Genomic DNA, 20,982 nt, shown 5'->3' with positions numbered 1-20,982 from the left:
ATAAAATAATTGTCCACGGTCAGTGCTCATCATGAAAGCATTGAAATATTTTTTTGTCTAATATTGCTGCCTATTTCGAGTGAAAAATTGATATTTATATTTCAAATTTCTGAAAAGTTGAAAATTGCCGCTCGATCACACGGCCGCCCTCTGCGGGTATTGGTCAAACTAGGCCTCAGAGAGAGAGAGAGAAAAATCGAATTAGAGCAGGTAGTTTCGTTAAGTGGATGAGGCCCCTCTGCCAGCTCTCACTAACGAACCTCGGGAGCCGCGTGAGCCCGATGAGCCCAGGTCGCCGGGCCCTGTCTTAGAGTCTTGGCGAAACATCGCGCCTGTGGCTCAACCAAGAGTACCACGTGGAAGATGGATATGTGGACATCAGTGAGGAGGAGCACAATAATCAACAACCCCGAAGAAGGAGTAAATTCACCAGGGATCTGGTAGGCAGTATTTTGGATGTGTTAAGGAGAAGTGGAAAAGTGGTAAGAAGGTTAAACCCAGCAAGAGACGTGCTGAATTGCACCAAGGAAGGGTTACAGTTAGAGATTAGAAAAGAAGCCATAAAGGGACAGAGCATAGGGTAAAGAAAAAAAAAGAGGATTGGGAGATAACTATGTGCAAAAGAAAACAAGGTACTGAACCTGTACCACCCGCTTCAGAAACTTAAAATAACTTCATAAATACAATGAATCGCCCATCGAAATGAATGGAAAAACTGTTCATTACATCTTAAAGTTTCATTAAATTTTGTACTTGTTTGTAAATATTATCTCATAAGATATAAGATGAAAAAAAGCCATAGACATTTGTTATTGTTGCAATCGCGTCAGTATGTGTGCCAGAATTCAAATTGTTACTGGAAATCGCACATTGTTTTGTTCGCCTATTATATATTTTCCTTAAAATCTAGACTTCGAGCTGCTAATGGAGTTCCTTTTTATAAATCGTTTGATCTTTCCACAATTTTAATCGAATTGTGTAAGAACATAGTTAAAAATAGAAACATTATTATGAGACATGAAAAACAAATTCTATTTCATACGAAATTCACAAGAAAAATATAAAACATGAATCGAAAAGTATAAAGGTAGATTAGCGGATTGAATTTATTTTCTATATTTGAAGAGAATGAAAAAAAAAGAGAAGATAGAATTGACGATAACCGGGTGCCTTTGTGTTACTCGAACGAAAACTTATGACTGAGGGTAGACTTTAATACCTGTCAGAAGACGGCCATAATCCGGTTCAATTTTTCACCAAACGTTATCGAAGTAATCTACTAATGGGTCAAATATTACGACAAAACCTTAGATTTTTTACGCTGCTTCGAAAAATAATTTTAAAAAGACATCCAAACACTCTGCTGGTCTCCTCCTATAATTCCCTATCGATTTTCGATATGCTCGACGTAGAAACAAGAGGACAAACACTATGGTAAAAAATCGGAAATTTTGTCACATCTGAGGTCCTAACTAGACCTAACCCTGGCCGCAGAATTCGCGTGATTGGTTGAATAGTTCCCTTGAAAAAGCCATTTCTTTTTGAAAAGTTTTTTACAAACATTAGCCAAACTAGAGAGCCGATCCACTTTTTACTTTTTTCTCAATGTTTGTCTCGATAGCCTTCACTTAAATCAGGTATCTGTAAGTCAGAACCTTGGGAGCCATGAAACTCTATTAGATCTATTCTTCGAAATACAATATCCCAATTACATGACGCCAAGCGCTCTCCTTAAAAATTAAAAAAACTTTAGGTCCCAAACATTCAAACAGCTTTTCACCAACTTGAACCAAGTTGTACCGGAGGTAATTGTTCAAACGTCATGGTGCCTGAAATTGATTATTTCTTAGTCACCTTAATATTGACTAATTTTTTCATTAAAAATTTAAATAATAATGACTTGTCAGGCCTTTAAAATTTAATTAATCAATTATTAATTTACATTTTAACTTATAAGACTTACCCGCTCTTGGCCAGCATATTTAATAGCTGCTCAGTAGAAATCACTGGAAGATGGTAGGCGTAATCCACGACGAAAAACGGAAAGAAAAAGATGCTTTAATATGGAAAATATTTTAGCTGCAAACAAATTGATTATTAGTAATTAGATTTTTTCTAATTTTCGAAACCATTGTCTTCTCTCGGTGTTGGAAGAAAAGAAAATTGGGAAACCAGAAGGAATAGCGGGAAATATTGGGAAGATGCGAAAATTGCATGCACAACAATAGAGAAACCCTATGCCCGGATTATTAATAGGCCATACGTCATGCAATAAAAAAATATTAATGCAAAAAGTGGGACTCCGTGGTCGCTGATAATTTTTCTAAATCTGATGAAGAATTACTTATTGTAATCAATATTGAATCTTTGAGAGTCGAGTCCAATAAAATTGTACGATTTGAGGATTTAATGTGATCTTTTATAAGCAATTAAAAGTTTAGGATACGCGTTTGTTTCAGCAATTTATTGCCAAATAATATCGAAAGTCTATTGCAAAAGCTATTCATCGCGGTGTAAATTGATTATCTCCTGATAAATGTCAACTTTGATTACTGGATGGGAATGTTTATTGGATTTCTTGAGAGAACTTGAATATTCGATTATCTCGCCCATTTCAACTATGTCTTAAAATCTAGAATTAATGTTACCTAAAAATTGTCCAATGCATACAAAAAAAATTGCAAAATCCAGGTGATACCTTCATACTTATCTTCAAAACTCTGTGGTCGCGAGAAAACAAAAGGTATAGAATTTCCATCCAATACAGGAATTGTGGGGGAGCGGGAAAATTTCAAATTTTGGAGAATTTTTACATATTCCTAAAAATATTTATTAGGGCCTTGCATACGCCTGCCGCAAAAATTGATATTTTGTGTCATGTCAGCGGTAAATGCAAGCATCGACTGCCATGCTATATCGCTGAATTAGCTATGTTTTTCATCGGGGGATTCGAAAAGCTACGAAATCAATTAGGTTTTCCTAAAACCTATCAAGCCTAACGCCCTTGCTAACCATCTCACTTCTGTATAATATAATAAATTGCTAATACTGCGACGGCTTCGAAATTACTCAAGTAATTAATTTGAAAACTAATGAAATGACGTTAACGTGGGTGGAGGCCAAAGTCCCCAAAGGCGCAATGTCCTCAAATTTGTTGACATCGGGAGCAACTTCGGACTTGATAAAAACAAAAGAGAGATTTGTGTAGGATCAATATTGCTCGAAGATATTAATTTTCTTTTGAGACTTGAGACAATTTTAAGATTTGGAAATAATTTACGAGGCTCAGGTCTAAATTCACTTCGAAACTTGAAAATGATTAAGTGCTTTTCAAGTCTTGAGATAAATTCCGGACAAATTGAGCACTTGAAAATCTCTCAATTATATTCAAGTCTCAAGCTAAATTTAGTTCCAAATTTGTTCCAAGACTTGAAAATCACTGGATAATTCTCAAGTTGGAACAAATTTGGTACGGAATCATTAAATAATTTTTGAGTTTCGGGAGAAATTCGGGACTGAATTAATCCCAAGACTTGTAAATGATCGAGTGATTTTCAAGTCTTGGAAAAAATTGGGGACAAATTAAGGACTTGAGAATCACTTGATTATTTTGCGGAGGAGATCGCTGTGGTTTTTCAATTTCTGAAGGTCCAGGATGTGCCTCGTCGAGTGTTGAGTCAATTCCCTCAGACAATACCTCTGAGCTCTCAGCTGTTGACACCGATGAATCAACAGCATCAACAGCACCTTTCTGCGTGGAGGAACAAAATTAAATTGAAAGAATGAAGAACGAATCAATTTTTTTCAAATGTTCTATATGAATCACAGTCGATATTGGAAAAGAAAATTTGGAGAGAAAAAGAAAGTCTGAAATAAAATGGAACGAAAACCTGAAAGAAAAAATACTGAATAGAAAGCCGCCGGTTCCGTGCCTTCAATGTGGGTAATTCGAGGCCGGGTCCGGTGACGAAGACCTAGGAAAAATTGGAAAAACACCTGAAAAAAAAAAGAATGAATTGACTCCGGTTCCGTGCCCACGCGGTGGGTAGCTCGGGTCCGAATCCAGCGTCTAAGACCTGAAAAAAAATGAACAAATACCTGAAAAGAAAAAAAAATGATTGCAAAGCCGCCGGTTCCGTGCCTACGAGCTGAGTAGCTCGGGGCCGGGCCCGGTATGGCTTGGGTGAGTGAGGCGATAAAAAAAAACAGCGGATTGAGAGTCATGAGTCAAACGAAACAAGGTCGCAAATATTTTCCTCTTTTTTTTAAAGAAATATTTCTTTTCGTATGACAAAGACTCACTAATCGGGGGTGGTGTTTTAGTGCTGGTCAGTTCCTCATCACTTTCAGGCGGAGGATTATCTTCAAAAAGCACGCCAGATACTTCTGCGCTTATCTCATCCACTTGTAAGGGCGTCTCACTGCTCAATGAGCCGTCACTTGATATGCTTAAGTCGCACGGAAATTCTGCAAACGTCAATTCGGAAGCTGGAGAACCTAGCGAGCTACTGGAAGACAGAGATGTCGATGATGTTGGAGTTCCTTGGTTCGCTGGCATTGCAGGCTCACTAGCAGAGGGGGATGTATCGGTGGAGCAACTGGACGTCGATTGTGCTGAGGCATCATCTGTTTGCACTCCAGCAGAATCCCATGACTCTGAATTGAGGATTTCTCCCTTCGTTGATACCATCATTTTTTCTAGATCCTTACGATCATCTGTCGAGTATCAAAATAAAATCAATAACTTGAAATTCATCAAATTACGACTTTTCTTTATGTGGAGAATAACTTACCGCTGGTTTTAATCAATCACGTGACGTAGTTCCGATCGTTGAACCACAAAACTTGGACGTTCGGTCCATTATCAATTAATTTAACTCGTTCAGATTCAATAACGGAATGCGTTTTGGGATTTCCCCCCGCGAAAAGCACGAGCGAAAACTTTTTCATGTCGGTGGTGAATGACAAGGGCAGAATGAAACGTAAATAAATGAATACATAAAAAGTGAAGTCGAAAAATAGGGTTCGTTATTCAATTCGAGAAGGGCAGGGCAGGGGTTCTGAAAAGAAAAAAAAATTAGGAATCATTTAAGGAAGAAGGCAAGGAGAATAATCCAGTGGTTGAGCTGTCAATATGTAGTGATTTTACTCAATAATGAGTCATTCCAGCTCCCTGGCGATTTAGGGAGCACGGTATATACACGAAATAGCGTGGTAGTTGCGTGGTAGTTGCGTGGTAGTGAAATTTATGCATAAAAAGGCCAAAAATTAGAAAATTAATATGCTATAAGTTAAATTAATATTGAAATATCAATGATTTGGGTCAATTTGGGGTAATTAAATCTTTTATTCAAATAAATTATAAGTAATGAATAATGTGGGGGTATTGCGCAATGACAGACTGATACGGGAGATCCCGCTAGATGGTAGCGGTGTTGAAATACCACAGGGGTCGGTAAACTTGATCGGTCCTAACAGTTTCCAGATACGCGGGACATATCGCTGATTATTCAATTATATTAAAACTACAGGATTCTAATTATTCATCGATGATTAAATAAATTGAAATTACTTGACCCCTAATAATGGAGTTCATGACAGATAACTTCTAATTTTTCGTAATTGGATTTGGGGGAGGCGAAATGGGGATTGGGAGAAGAGCTCATATGGAAATATTCTATAAGATTTCCAATTGAAAACCCTATAGGATTCGCTGAGGTAAAGCCTATAAGATTCCTATAGGTAAGTCCTATAGTAATATATGAAAATATTCTATAAGATTCCCTATAGAAAATCCTACAGGATTCACCTATCGGGAATCCTATAGAATTGGGCGAGAAGGAGAAAAGAAGGGGGGGGGCGTATTCACATAAGAATATTCTGTAAGAATTGCTATAAGAAATCCTGAAGAATTTACCTAGGTAAATCATAGAAGATTACTATATAGGCAAGTATGACAGTTTACTGATCATTTTTTGTCTGTCGAAGTGCAATGGTCGTGGGGGAGGCGAACAGGGGGAGGAGGGAAAAATTCATATGAAAATATTCTAGAAGATTTTCTATAGAGCATTTTAACCAAAAGGATTTTTTGTTTGATTTTCTATTCAATTTCCGATCCGATTTCTCTCAGCTGTTCCTTTAACATTCACTGTAGGGTTTTCTCTCTGGAATATTCTCTAAGAAATCTTTTAGAATTATTTATAGTATTTAAGTGTAGGGTGCATAAACATAAAAAAAATCCATGATTTTGATTTTTTAAAATTTGATTTATTTTTTTTTCTTTTCTTGTCTTCGGTGATTCCTTAGTCCTTCTGAAATCCAATGTCGCACATTTTCCAGCGACAGCAGGTGTTCGAGAAAAATACGCTTCCGTTCATTAATGGTTTGATTCTCTGCGGTAGGCTTCGTTTCCTTTTTTGTTCGACTCCTCCCTACGATTTTCAGGTTCCCCCCGCTTCGTACAATTCGCAAGAGCGGGAGCTGCGAATACTTTTTTTTATGCTTTATAAGTAATTTTAAAATTACTTATAAAATAATACTTACCCTTATGCTTTATGAGTAATTTTAAAATGATAAGTATCCTTATAAGTATCCTTATATCCTTAATATTATAAGTATCCTTATAAGCATAAGGATAAGTATAAAATTACTTATGCTTTATAAGTAATTTTAAAATTACTTATAAGGCATAAGGATAAGTATTCGCAGCTCCCGCTCTTGCGAATTGTAAGAAGCGGGGAGAACCTGAAAATCGTAGGGAGAAGTCGAACAAAAAAGGAAACAAAGCCTACCACAGAGAATCAAACCATTAATGAACGGAAGCGTATTTTTCTCGAACACCTGCTGTCGCTGGAAAATGTGCGACATTGGATTTCAGAAGGATTGAGGAATCACCGAAGACAAGAAAAAAAAAAAAATAAATCAAGTTTTAAAACAATCAAAATCACGGATTTTTTTTATGTTTATGCACCCTACACTTAAATTTTATAAATAATTCAAAAAGATTTCTTAGAGAATATTCCAGAGAGAAAGCCCTACAGTGAATGGTAAAGGAAAACCTGATCAAGGGACCGATCAGGTTTACCGACCCCTGTGGTATTTCAACACTGCTGCCATCTAGCGGGACCTCCCGTATCAGTCTGTCATTGCACAATACCCCCATATTATTCATTATTTATAATTTATTTAAATAAACCAGTTAAATACCCTAAACTAACCCAAATCATTTATATTTCAATATTTATTTAACTTATTCATATTAATTTTATGATTTTTGGCCCTTTTATGCATAAAATTAACTACCACCCAACCACCACGCAACATACACGCAACATACACGCTATTGCGTGTTCCCTCAATCGCCAGGGAGGAGAAACTCTCCGAAGAAAGTTTTGCCGAATGGAAGCATTGCAATCGTTCATATTTATGTGGACAAATTTCAGAATTATATATAAGGGAGAGCGGAGCAAAATGAGTCGTTTCGACTTTTCATTCAAATATTTATAATTCAGTAACAAATACATGAAATGAGTCCAGTTTAGGCGCATTATAAAGAGGAAGGAATGCACTTTTCATAGACAAAAAATATTACTTTTGAGCAATACTTGAATAAATTATTTAAAAAAGAAGTTTCTACAGTCCCATTTTTTCCCGCTGTCCCCTATAAATTGTCCTATAATTAGAATTTGACGAATGGCAGGGTGCCACTTCGCCACTCGATCATTTTTTTTCGGATTTGATTGTCGAACATGTCGTAACTCCAACTGCAATAATTACACTTTCTTGAAAATTAATTTTCGGCCCTTTGAATCTGTAGAAGGAGTAGATTGATAGGATACAGTCGACGGCTTTAGTTTCTTGGACTTTTCTGACTTGTGCCCTACAGAAATAATAAAATTAAGTTGTACACATACTTTTTGGGACCTGCCATACTTTACGTTTCTCGAAATTAATCAGAGTCGATGTTGTTCTTAGGGACTCATAAGGAGTAAATCTCTTCCGTTTTAATTCTTTTGTGAATTCTGACAATTTTTTCTCATTCACTGAATCACCTAAGCGACATGTGTTTCGAAATTCGCCATTAACAATCGTCGAATAATCGGATACCACTCGATATTGTAATGAAGCGAGTTCACCTATCGATAAAAAAAATCCTCTATAATTAGCAAAATCAATATTGAAAGTAGAAGTTACATTATGAGGGGGCACTCACTCGATTAGAGTAAAAAAGAGGCAATTTTACATGTTAGAAACTGATAAATAAATAGATTAAGAATGTGACCATTCAAAAATGCCATCTCTCGTCCAGTCCCATCTAACAGTTTTTAAGGCCGGTAAAATGGCGCTAGCTGTGTAGCTCGGGACTGGAATCTGAATGGGACCAAAAAAAAATCTGGAAGAAAGTAAAAAAAAATGAAAGAAAAAAGAATTGGTTGAAAGCCGCCGGTTCCGTGCCTCCGAGCTGCGTAGCTCGGGGCCGGGCCCGCTACGACTAGATCGGCTCCTGGATTCATCGGATCTGTAGGCATCATGATGGATCCTGAGAAGAGGGGGGGGGGGGCTAAACGGGACAAGGCGTATATATCGATTAATACTATTGAATTTTTAAATCATTGACGGTGGAAAGTAAAATATTCTCCTGCGCTGCTTAGGGAAACTGACAAAATAATCGAATGGAGGGAGTGTAGATGAGAAATAGCGAAAGGGAAAAATTATAGGAGTGAAAGAGTAATAAATAACTACATAAATATAATTCTAGTGGTTGAAAGTCATCGGGGGATGGCCTATTGGAAGGAGAAGTATATTTCGTCACTAGGGAAAGAGAAAAGCTTCGTTCCACGGCCATAAAACCTGCCTACGGAATAATGGAAAATATTGTTCGTTACTTGGCCAACAACAAATTTTCTGATCATTATGTTAGTAGTGCTCAGCTGCGCCTCGGACTGCAAACCCACAATCACCAGAAAATTACTATTTAAAATTTCAGTATTTTGGTGGAATGCCTCACAGTTATGTACCTCGGGAGTTCAAGCGATGTGGGACCGAAAAAAAAATGACGAAATTGAAAAAAAAACCTGAAAAAAAGATAATGGGCGGAAAGCTGCCGGTTCCGTGTATCTGAGCTGGGTAGCTCGGGGCCGGGCCCGGTACAGCTGCATAGATTCAGGAGTCATAGGAAAGCTTTACTCGCATGAAATCTGCGGTGTTCTACGAATTTTTCTCCATGTCGAATAGAAAATAAGGGATTACTTCTGCATGCACTGGTCGAATATATCCCGATTCCTTTTACCGCCGAGATTTTCGGTCATTGTCTTCAATTCTTCGTTGAACATTTTTTTTCCTAGTGCCAAATCATCGGGATCGTGATTGTACCTCTCCGTTACAGTCCACTGGCCATCCGTAATAGTCGCTTTGCCTTTACAGGGTTGGTTACCAGGCGCTGGTCTCTTTTTGTATTTGCAGACTACTTTTCTGCATTAAGTATGAAATTAATCCATCGAAAACCTTGTGGGATTGATTGACAAGCCATAAATTACATGGTGATAGAGGTGATGGAGTGATAATGATAGCTGTGGCCCTCGTGGACGCTATCTTCCAACTGCTTCTGCCATTTCCTCTTTGTCCCTGGTAGAGCCTCGACTGAAGGATCACCTGGAGGATCTGGACACTGGATGTCACCGTTGACACTCATGCCTTCCCGCTGAAGCTTTTTCAATGGATTATAATTTATAATTCAAAGACGGAAGCGGATTTTTATGCGTGTATACGGAGACATTTATTCGTTTGCGAAAACAATGGCAAACTCAGCAATAACAAAAAAGTATGAAAGATTCTATGCGGGTTGAAGCATGATGTCGATGATTTATCTCTTCAAAATTGACTTCATTTGTGGATCAACCCTTGATCTCGCATAGATTCACTTTGTAGATGATCCTGAAATGCTCAGATGAATTTAATTTAGTCCCGAATTTGTCCCAAGACTTGAAAATAACCAAGGGATTTTGAAGTCCTTAATTTGTCCCGAATTTTTACCAAGCGTTGAAAATGACTTGACCATTTACAAGTTTTGGGATTAATTCAGTCCCGAATGGGTCTCGAGATTTGAAAATTATCTAATGATTTTCAACTCTTGGGACAAATTGGGAATCAAATTTTTCTCGATCTTTGAATTTTTACTTTATCCTAAATTCATCTCAAGACGTGAAAATCACTTGATCATTTTCAAGTCCTCAATTTTTCCGGAATTTATCTCAAGACTTGATCTTTTATCTCACTTAATCATTTTCAAGTCTCGAAATGAATTGAGTCCTGAGCCTCGTAAAACATTTTCAAGTCTTAAGATTGTCTCAAGTCTCGAAAGAAAATTAATATCTTCGAGCAATATTGATCCTACACAAGTCCCTCTTTTGTTTTTATCAAGTCCGAAGTTGCTCCAGATGTCAACAAACTTGGGGACATTGCGCCTTTGGGAACTTTGGCCTCCACCCGTCAACGTAAATTTTTTTTACACATATTGCTAATTGATGTAGAATACAATGAAAGTGTTTGAATTGAGAAAAATCGGAATCTTTTTGACATCGGCCAATCCACCCTTCCATGCGGCAAGTCAATCTATTCGCAACTGAGTTCGTAGATTAGCGCTAATTAATTCGAATCTTCGTCTAAGTGTACGTCCCGAAACTGGTAATTTATTAGCAAATGTAGTCATTCTTTCATGAAGCCTAGTGTCCCGAAAGTGTGTACTTATGTGAGTCACGAACCACTCTTTATATTTTTCTGCGGTGTTTAATTTTGAGTCGTCTTTGGCCATTTGAAATGCCGTTTGAAATGACATCAGATTTGCCGGCTGTGTCTCATTATCGTTACATAAAACGGTCATATTGTCTTTACGAATACGAATTTTTTTCCTACTAAAGCCCGGATTCTATTCAATCGCGCATCCGAATGAAGAGGAAATTCTTCGTTACAGCTACCATGGCGGGTGTTGTAATGTCATTTCACGTTATACGATTTCGTGCCTGCAAATTTGAAGACACACAATAAGCATAAAGCTTTTGTTTCCAATTTTTAAGCATGCCAACGAATTTTTCCACTTTAAATTAACATTTCATTTGCGGGACTTCGACTCTGCGCTTGATCGTTCAAGTTCGAGAAGCATTTGCGGAATTTACTAATGAATCGTCATTGCATCTGAGGACAACAACTGCTTTGCTATCGTGACACGAATTTCACTTCCACTAGCGCGTGAGGAAAGAGCAAAATCAACATCAAATTTGGCATGATAATTTCTGTAGTGCCTCCGGATATTGAACGATTTTGGGCATCTGAATGTTGTTCCTCATAATAAACATGCTACTTTACTCCTAATTTTCCAGCATGTAAAAGACATCTCCCACTCACCATTAAAATGGAACAGTGTCTAATTCTTTTACTCAGACTCCATTCCAATTCACTAATAAACCAATGAGATGGAAATTAAAAAGAGATACTCTATAAATATTAGAGAAAACTTCGCCGTCGCGCCCCGAAGAATCCCTCCTGAAGAGATCATCAGTCGGACTGGATATTTCTGGAAAAACAAATTTCAAGCGTTCTACCCTTATATTTCAATCACACGTATGTGCCATTATAATTCGTTTAGGTCCACTGTAAAGGGAATCTCAATACTTTCAATAAATGCAGATTTTGAATTTTCCGTGTATTATTTTTTTTATTTCGTATACCCTTTCGGGCATTTAGGATTTGGTCCCTTCTCACCTCCTTAATCCTTAACCCTTCTATTCGATTCAGCGGGGAATCGACCGTACAACATTCAGAATACTAGGCTCGTACCTAGCCACTGAGTTACCGACGTCGGTGAAATTATTATTTTATTATCGTACATTGTAGGGATGAAATACATTTTATATCGGTCATTGAATACAAAGTCAACGTCGCATTGGAGCCTGTAGTATGGAGTCATTATCTCGGGTTCATTTTTAATTTCAGAGGGTTCAAATGAGTATGTGGATTAGTTGTTCCACCAGAATGTGCAACTTATTTATTATAGAGTGGGTGAGATGTGGTTTATCAAAAAAGTTCCAAATCATATTCTTCCCCTTAAGTTTCGAAGGTTTGTTTCCAACAACAGAAAAATCATTCTCAGAAGGAGGCTCAATACACGGCGTGTTTCTCTTAGCTGTTCCCATTGCAAAGGTTGATTTGCTAGAAGAATTTTTGCTGTTTTGAGATTGATGGGCGATGGAACTCTGTGAAGTAATAGAATCTGCACCTGAGTCACTGTTGTCATGAGGAATGAAGACTGTATATGAAAAAAACAAGTCCTCTGAGCTTCGTCACAATCTCAAAGCGATCTCCATCATTCAAAAAAATTGAAAATTTCATTGCTTTCCTTGGGATCCCAGTTTTGCTCTTCTGGGCCATACAATGAAAATATGAAGTCCCAGCACCAATTCTCATCGTCTGAAATCATATCAAATCGAATAAGTTAATCATGACGAGAGGAAATAGACTGAATTCATAGATTTGTTAGCAACAAGGGGGATAGAAGAGGTCTGATTAACTGATTCGCTACCTTGAGGAGAATTTCGCTTCAAATTTTATTGAAACGATGAAAAGGTTCTCGAGAATAGTGGCTCTATCGCCACTTACTAATAATTTCCGGTTGAAAGTATGGCGAAATCCCTAGGAAAATATGAATAAGCGGAAATAACGTCACTATTTCCGCTTTCTCGATATTTGATATCAAAGTAGACAACTGCATCACTAAAGAATTGGATATTTTGGGATGTGATCTATCAGACCTTTAACCCAGTAACTCATCGGTCTAATTAACTAGCTCCACATAGTATATTCTAGCCCCCACCTCTTCCAGCTTTCATGTAAAGGTTTAAATACGGTTCAATTAACGTATATTCAATTCAGGAAATCTAGCCTTGCAGCAAACTGGGTTGTCATTAACTGTCAGAGAGATGACCAGTTCATTTACAGCTTCTAAGTTAAAGCAAGAAATAAATAAGTTACCCAGTGGTGCCCGGCGCAGTGAGTAAGGTAGTTGTCTCACCACACATAGATTCTATGTTCGATTCTTGGCCAGCTGAAATGGTGAGTTCTAACCGTTTATATGCCACATAGTCATTATGGGTCGAAGCTGTAAAAACGGGAATTTAAAAATAAATAAATAAGTCGAGTGTCGTTCTGTCAAAATCAAATGCCTTTCGAAATTTTTAGAGATGGCAATTCAATTAGGAGGTTAGAATTCATCAGTGTCAGTGTCATTTCCAAAGACGAGGAAAAAGAAATTTCAGTCACCGGTTTCTTCAACCATCGTATCTGTTCATCGATGAAACTTATGAAAACCAGATGAGTAGAGGCGTTATTTTAATCAGCGGAGTAATCTTAGCCCATACCCCCACTCTACCGGCATTGCCACTTAATCGCGTACTCTCCAACGGCCCGATCAAGATCACTTCATTGGCAATACTAGAAACAGAACACTCGCTTGCGCACGCGTGACACTGTGTCTTTTATCACAAATTATTGTAAGATTATACTGTTAAAAAAGAGCGAAAATTTTGAATTTATAAGTTTCATGTCTGTCATTTTGTGAGCCTCAGCGATGCCACTCATCTATTTAATATCACGAAAAAGGGACGAATCAGGAACACACGTGCCGATTAAAGTGGCCCTCCAGAGGCCTTCGGCCCAATTTTAACCGCGCCGCCTCCTCATCTGAATCGAAAAAAATATTTTTAAATGTTCATGAAGCTTCCATGTCGTAGCCCAATGGGAAAGCGTGCCAGTGAAAAGTTCCCCCCCCCCCCCCCTTTAAATAACACGGGTCTTCAGTCAATTGTCTGCGCTATTTTGATTATGAAAAATTAATGCGAAAAAAATATGAGCTGTGGGCAAGGGCATCGGGAATACAGTTACTTTGTCTATAATTTTTACTACCTATGTCAATTGATTCGAATCATCGAATAATGAATGTTTTTCCAGTAATTTATAATTTGGGGGCACAGGCATAAAGGATAGTAATAAGATTAGTTCTCTACTAAATTTGTGTATTTTTCGCAGATAAACAACTTTTTCGCGTATCTCCAAAAAACGCCAAGAAAAGGGATAGAACTCGATTGAAAGGATTCAATAATGAAAATAAAAAAATCATTAAAGGCAGGACCAACTTACTTGGCGCGGTTTTATTTACTGGATAATGCTAAAATGAAATTTGATTAATAATTAAAAGTGACCGAAGATAATCTTTGGCTCTAATTCTAGTTCTTGGGAAAAAATTGCGCCAAGGAAGTTGGTTCTGCCTCTACTGATTTTTTTACTTTCATTATTGAATCCTTTCAATCGAGTTGTATCACTTTTCTTGGCGTTTTCATTTACATTTTCACAGCTTTTTAAATTTCTAGGAACGCCATATTTTGGCAAAACACGAGTTTTTCGAGGAATGAATTGAGCGAAACTTTTACTTGGCTCAGTTTTTTCCCAAAAATACCAGTTTTTGCCATTTGGGGAGATATTCTTTTTAACGATTAAGTATCGCCTTGACCCGCGCCAAAATGTATGCGTATCATGGGCAGTACATTTAAGAATCTAAGAAATTTGGGGGGGGGGGGGGGGGGGGGCAACAGAGTTTACCTCAGAACTATTGGGTGATGTTTTTCTCTCTTTGTCGCGTTTTCCTCACTTCTTATTTCGGGATACCGAGAGGATCTGAATAGGTTTTTTTCATTAGAGAAATTAATATTTCAATGATTATTGGTTTTGGTCCACATAAACCATGCACTTACCATGCCGATGTGCGTCAGCTATTTGGGAATTGACAAATGTTCATGCTTCATCATAAAAAAACAAAACAAGAAACTTTTTTTTTGTGGTAACAAGTTTCCCGAGACGACTTGTATTGTATTGACTAAAAGACGAATACCCAAAAAGTAAAGGAAATCCAAAAGAAAGGATGCTAAGTCTCATATGATTCATGAATCAGCATAAATAGACATGATTAGGCATGCGGAAAAAAACAGAAATCATATGGCGAGCCTACTTGGCATGTCCTTCCGAATTGTGTACCGATCCATTGCTAGTCGAAGGTACTTCGTCTCCAGAAAAGCATCATAAGCACTGAAATTTGAGGGCTTCATGGGCCATCAACATATGGTTATTCGCAAATTAATTAGACAAATGAGTTTTGCCATTGATAGCAACAGAACTTAATTATCATTCTCTAACTGACTTTATTTAGTTGACCAGGTGAGTAAATTTTATGCCAGGGTTTATTTGTTATTAAAATTAAATTCAACTAAGCCTCAGAGTTCAGATGACTTTTATAATAATTTTCTACTATGACGAGCGAGAATCGCTATTTATTATCTCCACAAGAAAGAATTTTCTCCAAATGATTGTTTGAAAAGAATATCAATTCCGGAGAAGAAAATGAGAGCTAGTACTCATCAAAATTATTTTCTATTTCTAGTCTATAAAAACTTAGAATAGTCCCGAAATTCTAAATCTTATTTGCACTGGACACCATCTTTAATAAATATATGCGATCTTTCTTTGTACACAGATTGCACATAATAAACAGACATTGCACATCTATTGTTGAAAATAACAACGTTCGTAGCCTTATTTGAAATTCTATTCTGACCTAAAAAACCGTTGATACCATAACAGGGGACATGATGACACTCCTCATGAAGAAGGATACGCTTTCTGAAGAATGCACCCAATTTTATATATCTGAGACAGCATTGGCGATAGACTCAATACATAAACTAGGTTTTATACATAGGTAATTATTCTGTTTTGATCAATAATAGCGATCCGTAATTTTCTGAAAAATTAAAAATTTTCTTACTTATTTAGAGATATTAAACCGGACAACTTGTTGCTGGATGCACGAGGTCATATAAAGCTGTCTGATTTCGGCCTATGTACTGGCCTCAAAAAGTCACACAGAACCGATTTTTATAGAGATCTCAGTCAAGCTAAGCCATCGGACTTCAGTAAGTGTTCAACCTTCCAACGGATTTTTTTCTTATTCTTTTCAATTCATTAATGATTAGATATCATTGATATAGTGACGTCCTGTGGTACCGGAAGTGGAAGTGCAATGGATAGTAAACGAAGAGCAGAGAGCTGGAAAAGAAATCGACGGGCTCTAGCATACAGTACAGTGGGTACACCCGATTACATAGCACCTGAAGTCTTCCTGCAAACCGGTTATGGACCAGCCTGCGACTGTTGGTCTCTGGGTGTCATTATGTATGAGATGTTAATAGGTGATTACTTATGTTATTTGTACTCTTCATCAATAGTTAATGGTAGAATGCGGTTTTCTTCAAATGCTTCCATCCCTCTTTTGTCTCGGCATTCCTTTAAACAAAAATATTAAAATCAATTCATTGAGCTGATATTCATTAATGACATTATATGAATTATAATGGTAAATTAAAAATTCATTCACTTATTCATTTTTTGAATATTGTTGAAAGTATAAAATTTCATTCAATCTTCAATTTTGCCCTCAGGTTATCCTCCATTTTGTAGTGAGAATCCCCAAGAAACGTACAGAAAGGTAATGAATTGGAGAGAAACTCTGATATTTCCTCCGGAAGTACCGATAAGTGAGGAGGCCAAAGATACAATTATTAAATTCTGCTGTGAAGCGGACAGGAGACTAGGTAATATTTGCATATATCATATTATTAAAAGCAAAAACATTTAATCATGTAAGATAACGAACGGGCTTTTTAATCGGAAGTAGAGCATGATCTCTTTATCAAATTCGGGTAAATTTGCTAGATAAACTTATTAGATGGGGTTTTGCATCAGACTTTTTTATTATTGAATATGGAAATTCGATTAAAATTTTGGTAAATGTCTGGAACAAGTCCACCAAGAAATAATTTAAATAAAATAGTAACTCAATTTCGGGCTCGAAGTGACGAGCTTTTTAATCCCACCACGTCTCCGCCGTGGCCCTGGGTAACTTCTGTTCTAATTGTTACCAGAGATTAATTTTTGAAGATTTGGAAACAGGAGGAAAAAAGCATTAAATCTAGATACACACCGGAAAAATCGGAGCGGTGGACCTGTTCTAGACATTTACTCTATTCGTTTTTGGATAAAAAATTGCGGCAAATGTCTGGTATAGGTCTGGCCCACATAACTATCATTGAAATTATGAATTTTATTCGTGTTTGTTATTTCCCGAGAATGTCGCCAGATAGTCTTGAACAGGTTCTTTTAGTCGCTCCCGAGATCAGATCAACCGTACCCCCTCCCATCACTGTTGATATGATGAATGAGTGAGTTATATTCAATCCTTTTCATTACTTTTCACGCATTACCCTATTTCTCCTTGGGCATTCAGAAAAAACAAATTTCTGATTGGTTAATTGGGTATGTCATCATCGACATAACGGAATCAAAAAGCGCGCGGAGCCCGCTTCCTATCTCGTATATTTTAGATTGAATAAATGCTTGTACGCAGCGGAGATACAGCACTCGTTGTATTTCAATTGATGGGTAGTCATGAAGTGAGGTTCTGTTGTATAATATTGGTTTTGAGGAATTCTTCAGGATTACCTACTGTTTCAATTCTTTTTGTGTCCATTGTCTTTACCTGTACCACCGCATTCGGTTTTCGGAGCCGACACCTCCTGACCGTAGGCCTGGATGACACAAAGTGCAGTCTGTCATTTCTTTCCTCTATTAATGGCCCGGTAAATATTTGGTAGATTCAAATTAGCATTCTGGCTCTAATCCAGGTTGCAATTTTTCCACTAGTCTCACATGTTTGTGTTTATACATTGTTTATTTACTTTCGCGCACGTTCACAAGTGTAAAAAATTTAAAGGAGACAGGTAATTACCTTAACTGCACCGCTCTTTGTATCAGTCAAGGCAACGACTTGGACGTGGTGGCGCATTTGGCCCCATGATAACACGCGTTAATACACTTAGAGACAATGGACAACATAAAGATAGTTGTCCGCCCGAGAAAAGACACGTGACTACCCGGCACAGCCTGATCGTTCTATACTTCCGCATTTCCTCCGCGGGTTTTCTACGGCAATTGGAACACCCATAAATGAATATCAACATTTTTATGTAGAAGTCGAAAACTTAGTGACGGCGGTGAATCATCAAGTATGATTTACAACCGTAATTATGAAGAGTCACTGTTCCGTTTAAAGACTCACTTGGATAACCTTGTTATTGGTCTATACGGGTACTGGAGATACTACGCCGCACTCCCGGAGTCTGCACGGTGTCCTGGTACTGCACGCGACTTATATTTTCCATCTTATACTAACCAGCACTCACGAGGGAATTAAAATGACTACTAAGCGTAACTAACCTAACTTCTCGTATCTTACAAAAATGACAGGCATTAGGCTACCCATTGACTAATCGTAAACACGAGTTTCGTGGTTAATTCAGCCTGGGTTGGAGGTATAATCCGTGGTGTGAATCTACTCAATACTTACCAACAGGCTTCAGTTCCTTAATCGTGTTACGGAAACATATAGATCCCATTACAGAAAACCCAGATTGGTTTGACGGATGTATATTGGACATTTACCAAAATAGTTCTATTACTTTAAAATTAACCTTTAAGACTCCTTTTAAAATATTGAAAGTTAACCTGATAGTTCCAGCATCCCCACCGAACTAATCAGCTAATTGATTAAATGGTCAATTCTTTTTCCTCTCAGGATCTCAAAGAGGCATCGAGGAACTAAAACTGGCGCCGTTCTTCCGCGGGGTTGATTGGGAACATATAAGAGAAAGACCAGCTGCTATTGCTGTGGAAGTCAGATCGATCGATGATACGTCCAACTTTGATGATTTCCCGGACGTTAAACTCGAAATACGTAAGCAGAATCAATAAACACAAATCGTACAACAGAAGCGGACATGCATTCGTTATTCTATGTATCGCATGTCTTCAAGTTTCTCTCATTTCCATCAATCTTAATGCTACTGAAGGTCATGATAACAACTTCCCCGGTCGAGCTGGATGTATAGATTACATAGGCGAATGGCATAGTTTTAGTATTATATTCTTATATTATTCGTTGCAGCCAATATTATCTCTACTGTACATGGTGAAATGCATGGTATTTAAAACAGAAATTAATTATTCTTGAGGAAAGTATTTTTCAAGAGAATGGGCCGAGAAATACTTGGGGAACAAGAGATACCTATAGATAAAGGTTGGAATATCTTCCAGTGACTACGATACAGCTGCGTAAACCTGTGATTAGGTGGAGATACTGAAGATTGAATTCAAACAATTAAACGCGTGGATAAAATACAGTTTTAAATTGAACACAACTATCTCTATAGGTTGAAAAACTTCAATAGACTTTGGATTGTTTTTCAACTTACCCAGTTGTGTACAGAGAGAAATGGTTTTTACGTTACATGTAAAATGGGTGTAATTATACAACGTGCTGTTCCATACTCGGAGGCAATTATTCGTGATTTCTGCTTAGTGATTAGGTTTCAAAACTGCAATTTTTCAGTCGATTCAATGGAGAGTGGAACACCAATGAAACCATGTCTAACTATTGAATTGGATAAAATGACACTGAAACTATCAATGACGAATAAAAAAAGTAAAAAAGCGGTCGACCAGAAAGCAGATGAGAAAAGAGACGGACATACATAACAATTATTGCTCAACTTCTGAGATATCCGATGTCTGATATCCAATACCTGTTAGCTATCTGATATCTCATGTGTGATAGCTGTCGTCTATCTTACATCTAGTACGATTACAATACAAGGTATAACATTTAAAAGAGTACAGTTGAATAACTGCTGAAAGAAGGAAGTAATCGGAAAGAGTTTTAAATAAATGTTATAGCGTTCCAGGGGGACAACTGATACCAGGTTCGTTTCGAGCGGAAATATTTATACTTAGATGCCGTGGGTTGGTCTTTTTTTATGGAAACTAACAATTGCAGCCCTATGAAAGTGATTTCTTTTGAGAAGAGGAATTCAGAAATACCGTATGCAATATCGATTCACCCATTTTCCAGCGAAATTTTGTATAAAACTGCAATTCAATATCAATCCTCTTTACTCAGACTTACTGAGCGTAATCCCAGGGACACTTCCTGGAACCTCGTAAACAGAAGAGTTAAACAGATTTTGACCATTATTGAGTTTGGACAATGTCTGCAGTGATTTCACGTATCATGGTCTATTCATTAAGTAAACTAGTGGATATTTTTCTTGTCTTTGGGAGAATGTCAAGGAAGATATCTAGCTGCTGCTCGATTGTATCGTGAGGAGTATCGCAATCAATTGAATTATCTCTTGGCTTCAGTCGTTACATGGAGAGACATATAAACTCTGCACGGAGAGACAATAAAAATGACGTATCTTCTCCGTCATTTCGAAGCGAAATATGGTTGTAGGAAATTTTACGAACTGTCATGTATTTTTTATATAAAATCACGGAATTTTTTTGGGGCGTTGCGTATTTTTTATCTGAATTATCTGTGAAAAAATACAATATCGTCACTTAAATTTTTCGAGTCGATTCCGTAATCGGTAAGCGAACTGAAAGGCCGGTGATTTTTACTCATATTTCTCTCCATGTAGAGATATGGACAGAAATTGTGGAAAAGGAAAAGTTTTGCAACGACGTCAGCGACCACAATAGGTACATCCTGACCATCGTCGCACCCGCACCATCTTAGCACACACTTCTTCATATGGATGCACAGTGTAGTAAGTTTGTGATTCACATGAATCCTCGAACCTTCATCACTAAGGATGGCTCATGAGATTATGCAAACTCATCATTATCGCCCATATCATTCCACATTGGCCTAAGCACTAGCTGCGCAGGATAGACAGAACTGTGTTGCATTTTGCCACTAGGCCTTAAGGAAATTGGAAGAAAGTCCAGATTTTTCAATACGTTCTCTTCAGTGATGAAACAACGTTTCAA

At 37.5% G+C, this 20,982-nt stretch overlaps 1 protein-coding gene across 6 annotated transcripts in view; it reads left to right on the top strand.

The window, feature by feature from the left end:
• trc (Serine/threonine-protein kinase tricornered) overlaps positions 1-20,982 on the top strand; it is a 281,866-nt gene that overhangs the window by 208,136 nt on the left and 52,748 nt on the right. For all 6 annotated transcript variants that reach the window (XM_011313345.1, XM_011313348.1, XM_011313344.1 and 3 more), the window contains 5 exons: positions 15,682-15,799; positions 15,874-16,013; positions 16,089-16,289; positions 16,539-16,691; positions 18,731-18,889. In XM_011313345.1, the coding sequence (XP_011311647.1) occupies positions 15,682-15,799; positions 15,874-16,013; positions 16,089-16,289; positions 16,539-16,691; positions 18,731-18,889 (771 nt within the window). The remainder of the gene's footprint in view (positions 1-15,681; positions 15,800-15,873; positions 16,014-16,088; positions 16,290-16,538; positions 16,692-18,730; positions 18,890-20,982) is intronic.

This window comes from Fopius arisanus, unplaced genomic scaffold, assembly GCF_000806365.1.
Source record: "Fopius arisanus strain USDA-PBARC FA_bdor unplaced genomic scaffold, ASM80636v1 scaffold00116, whole genome shotgun sequence".
NCBI lineage: Eukaryota > Metazoa > Arthropoda > Insecta > Hymenoptera > Braconidae > Fopius > Fopius arisanus.
Note: the sequence above shows the minus strand (reverse complement) of the source record. Positions and strands in the feature narration are given on the sequence as shown.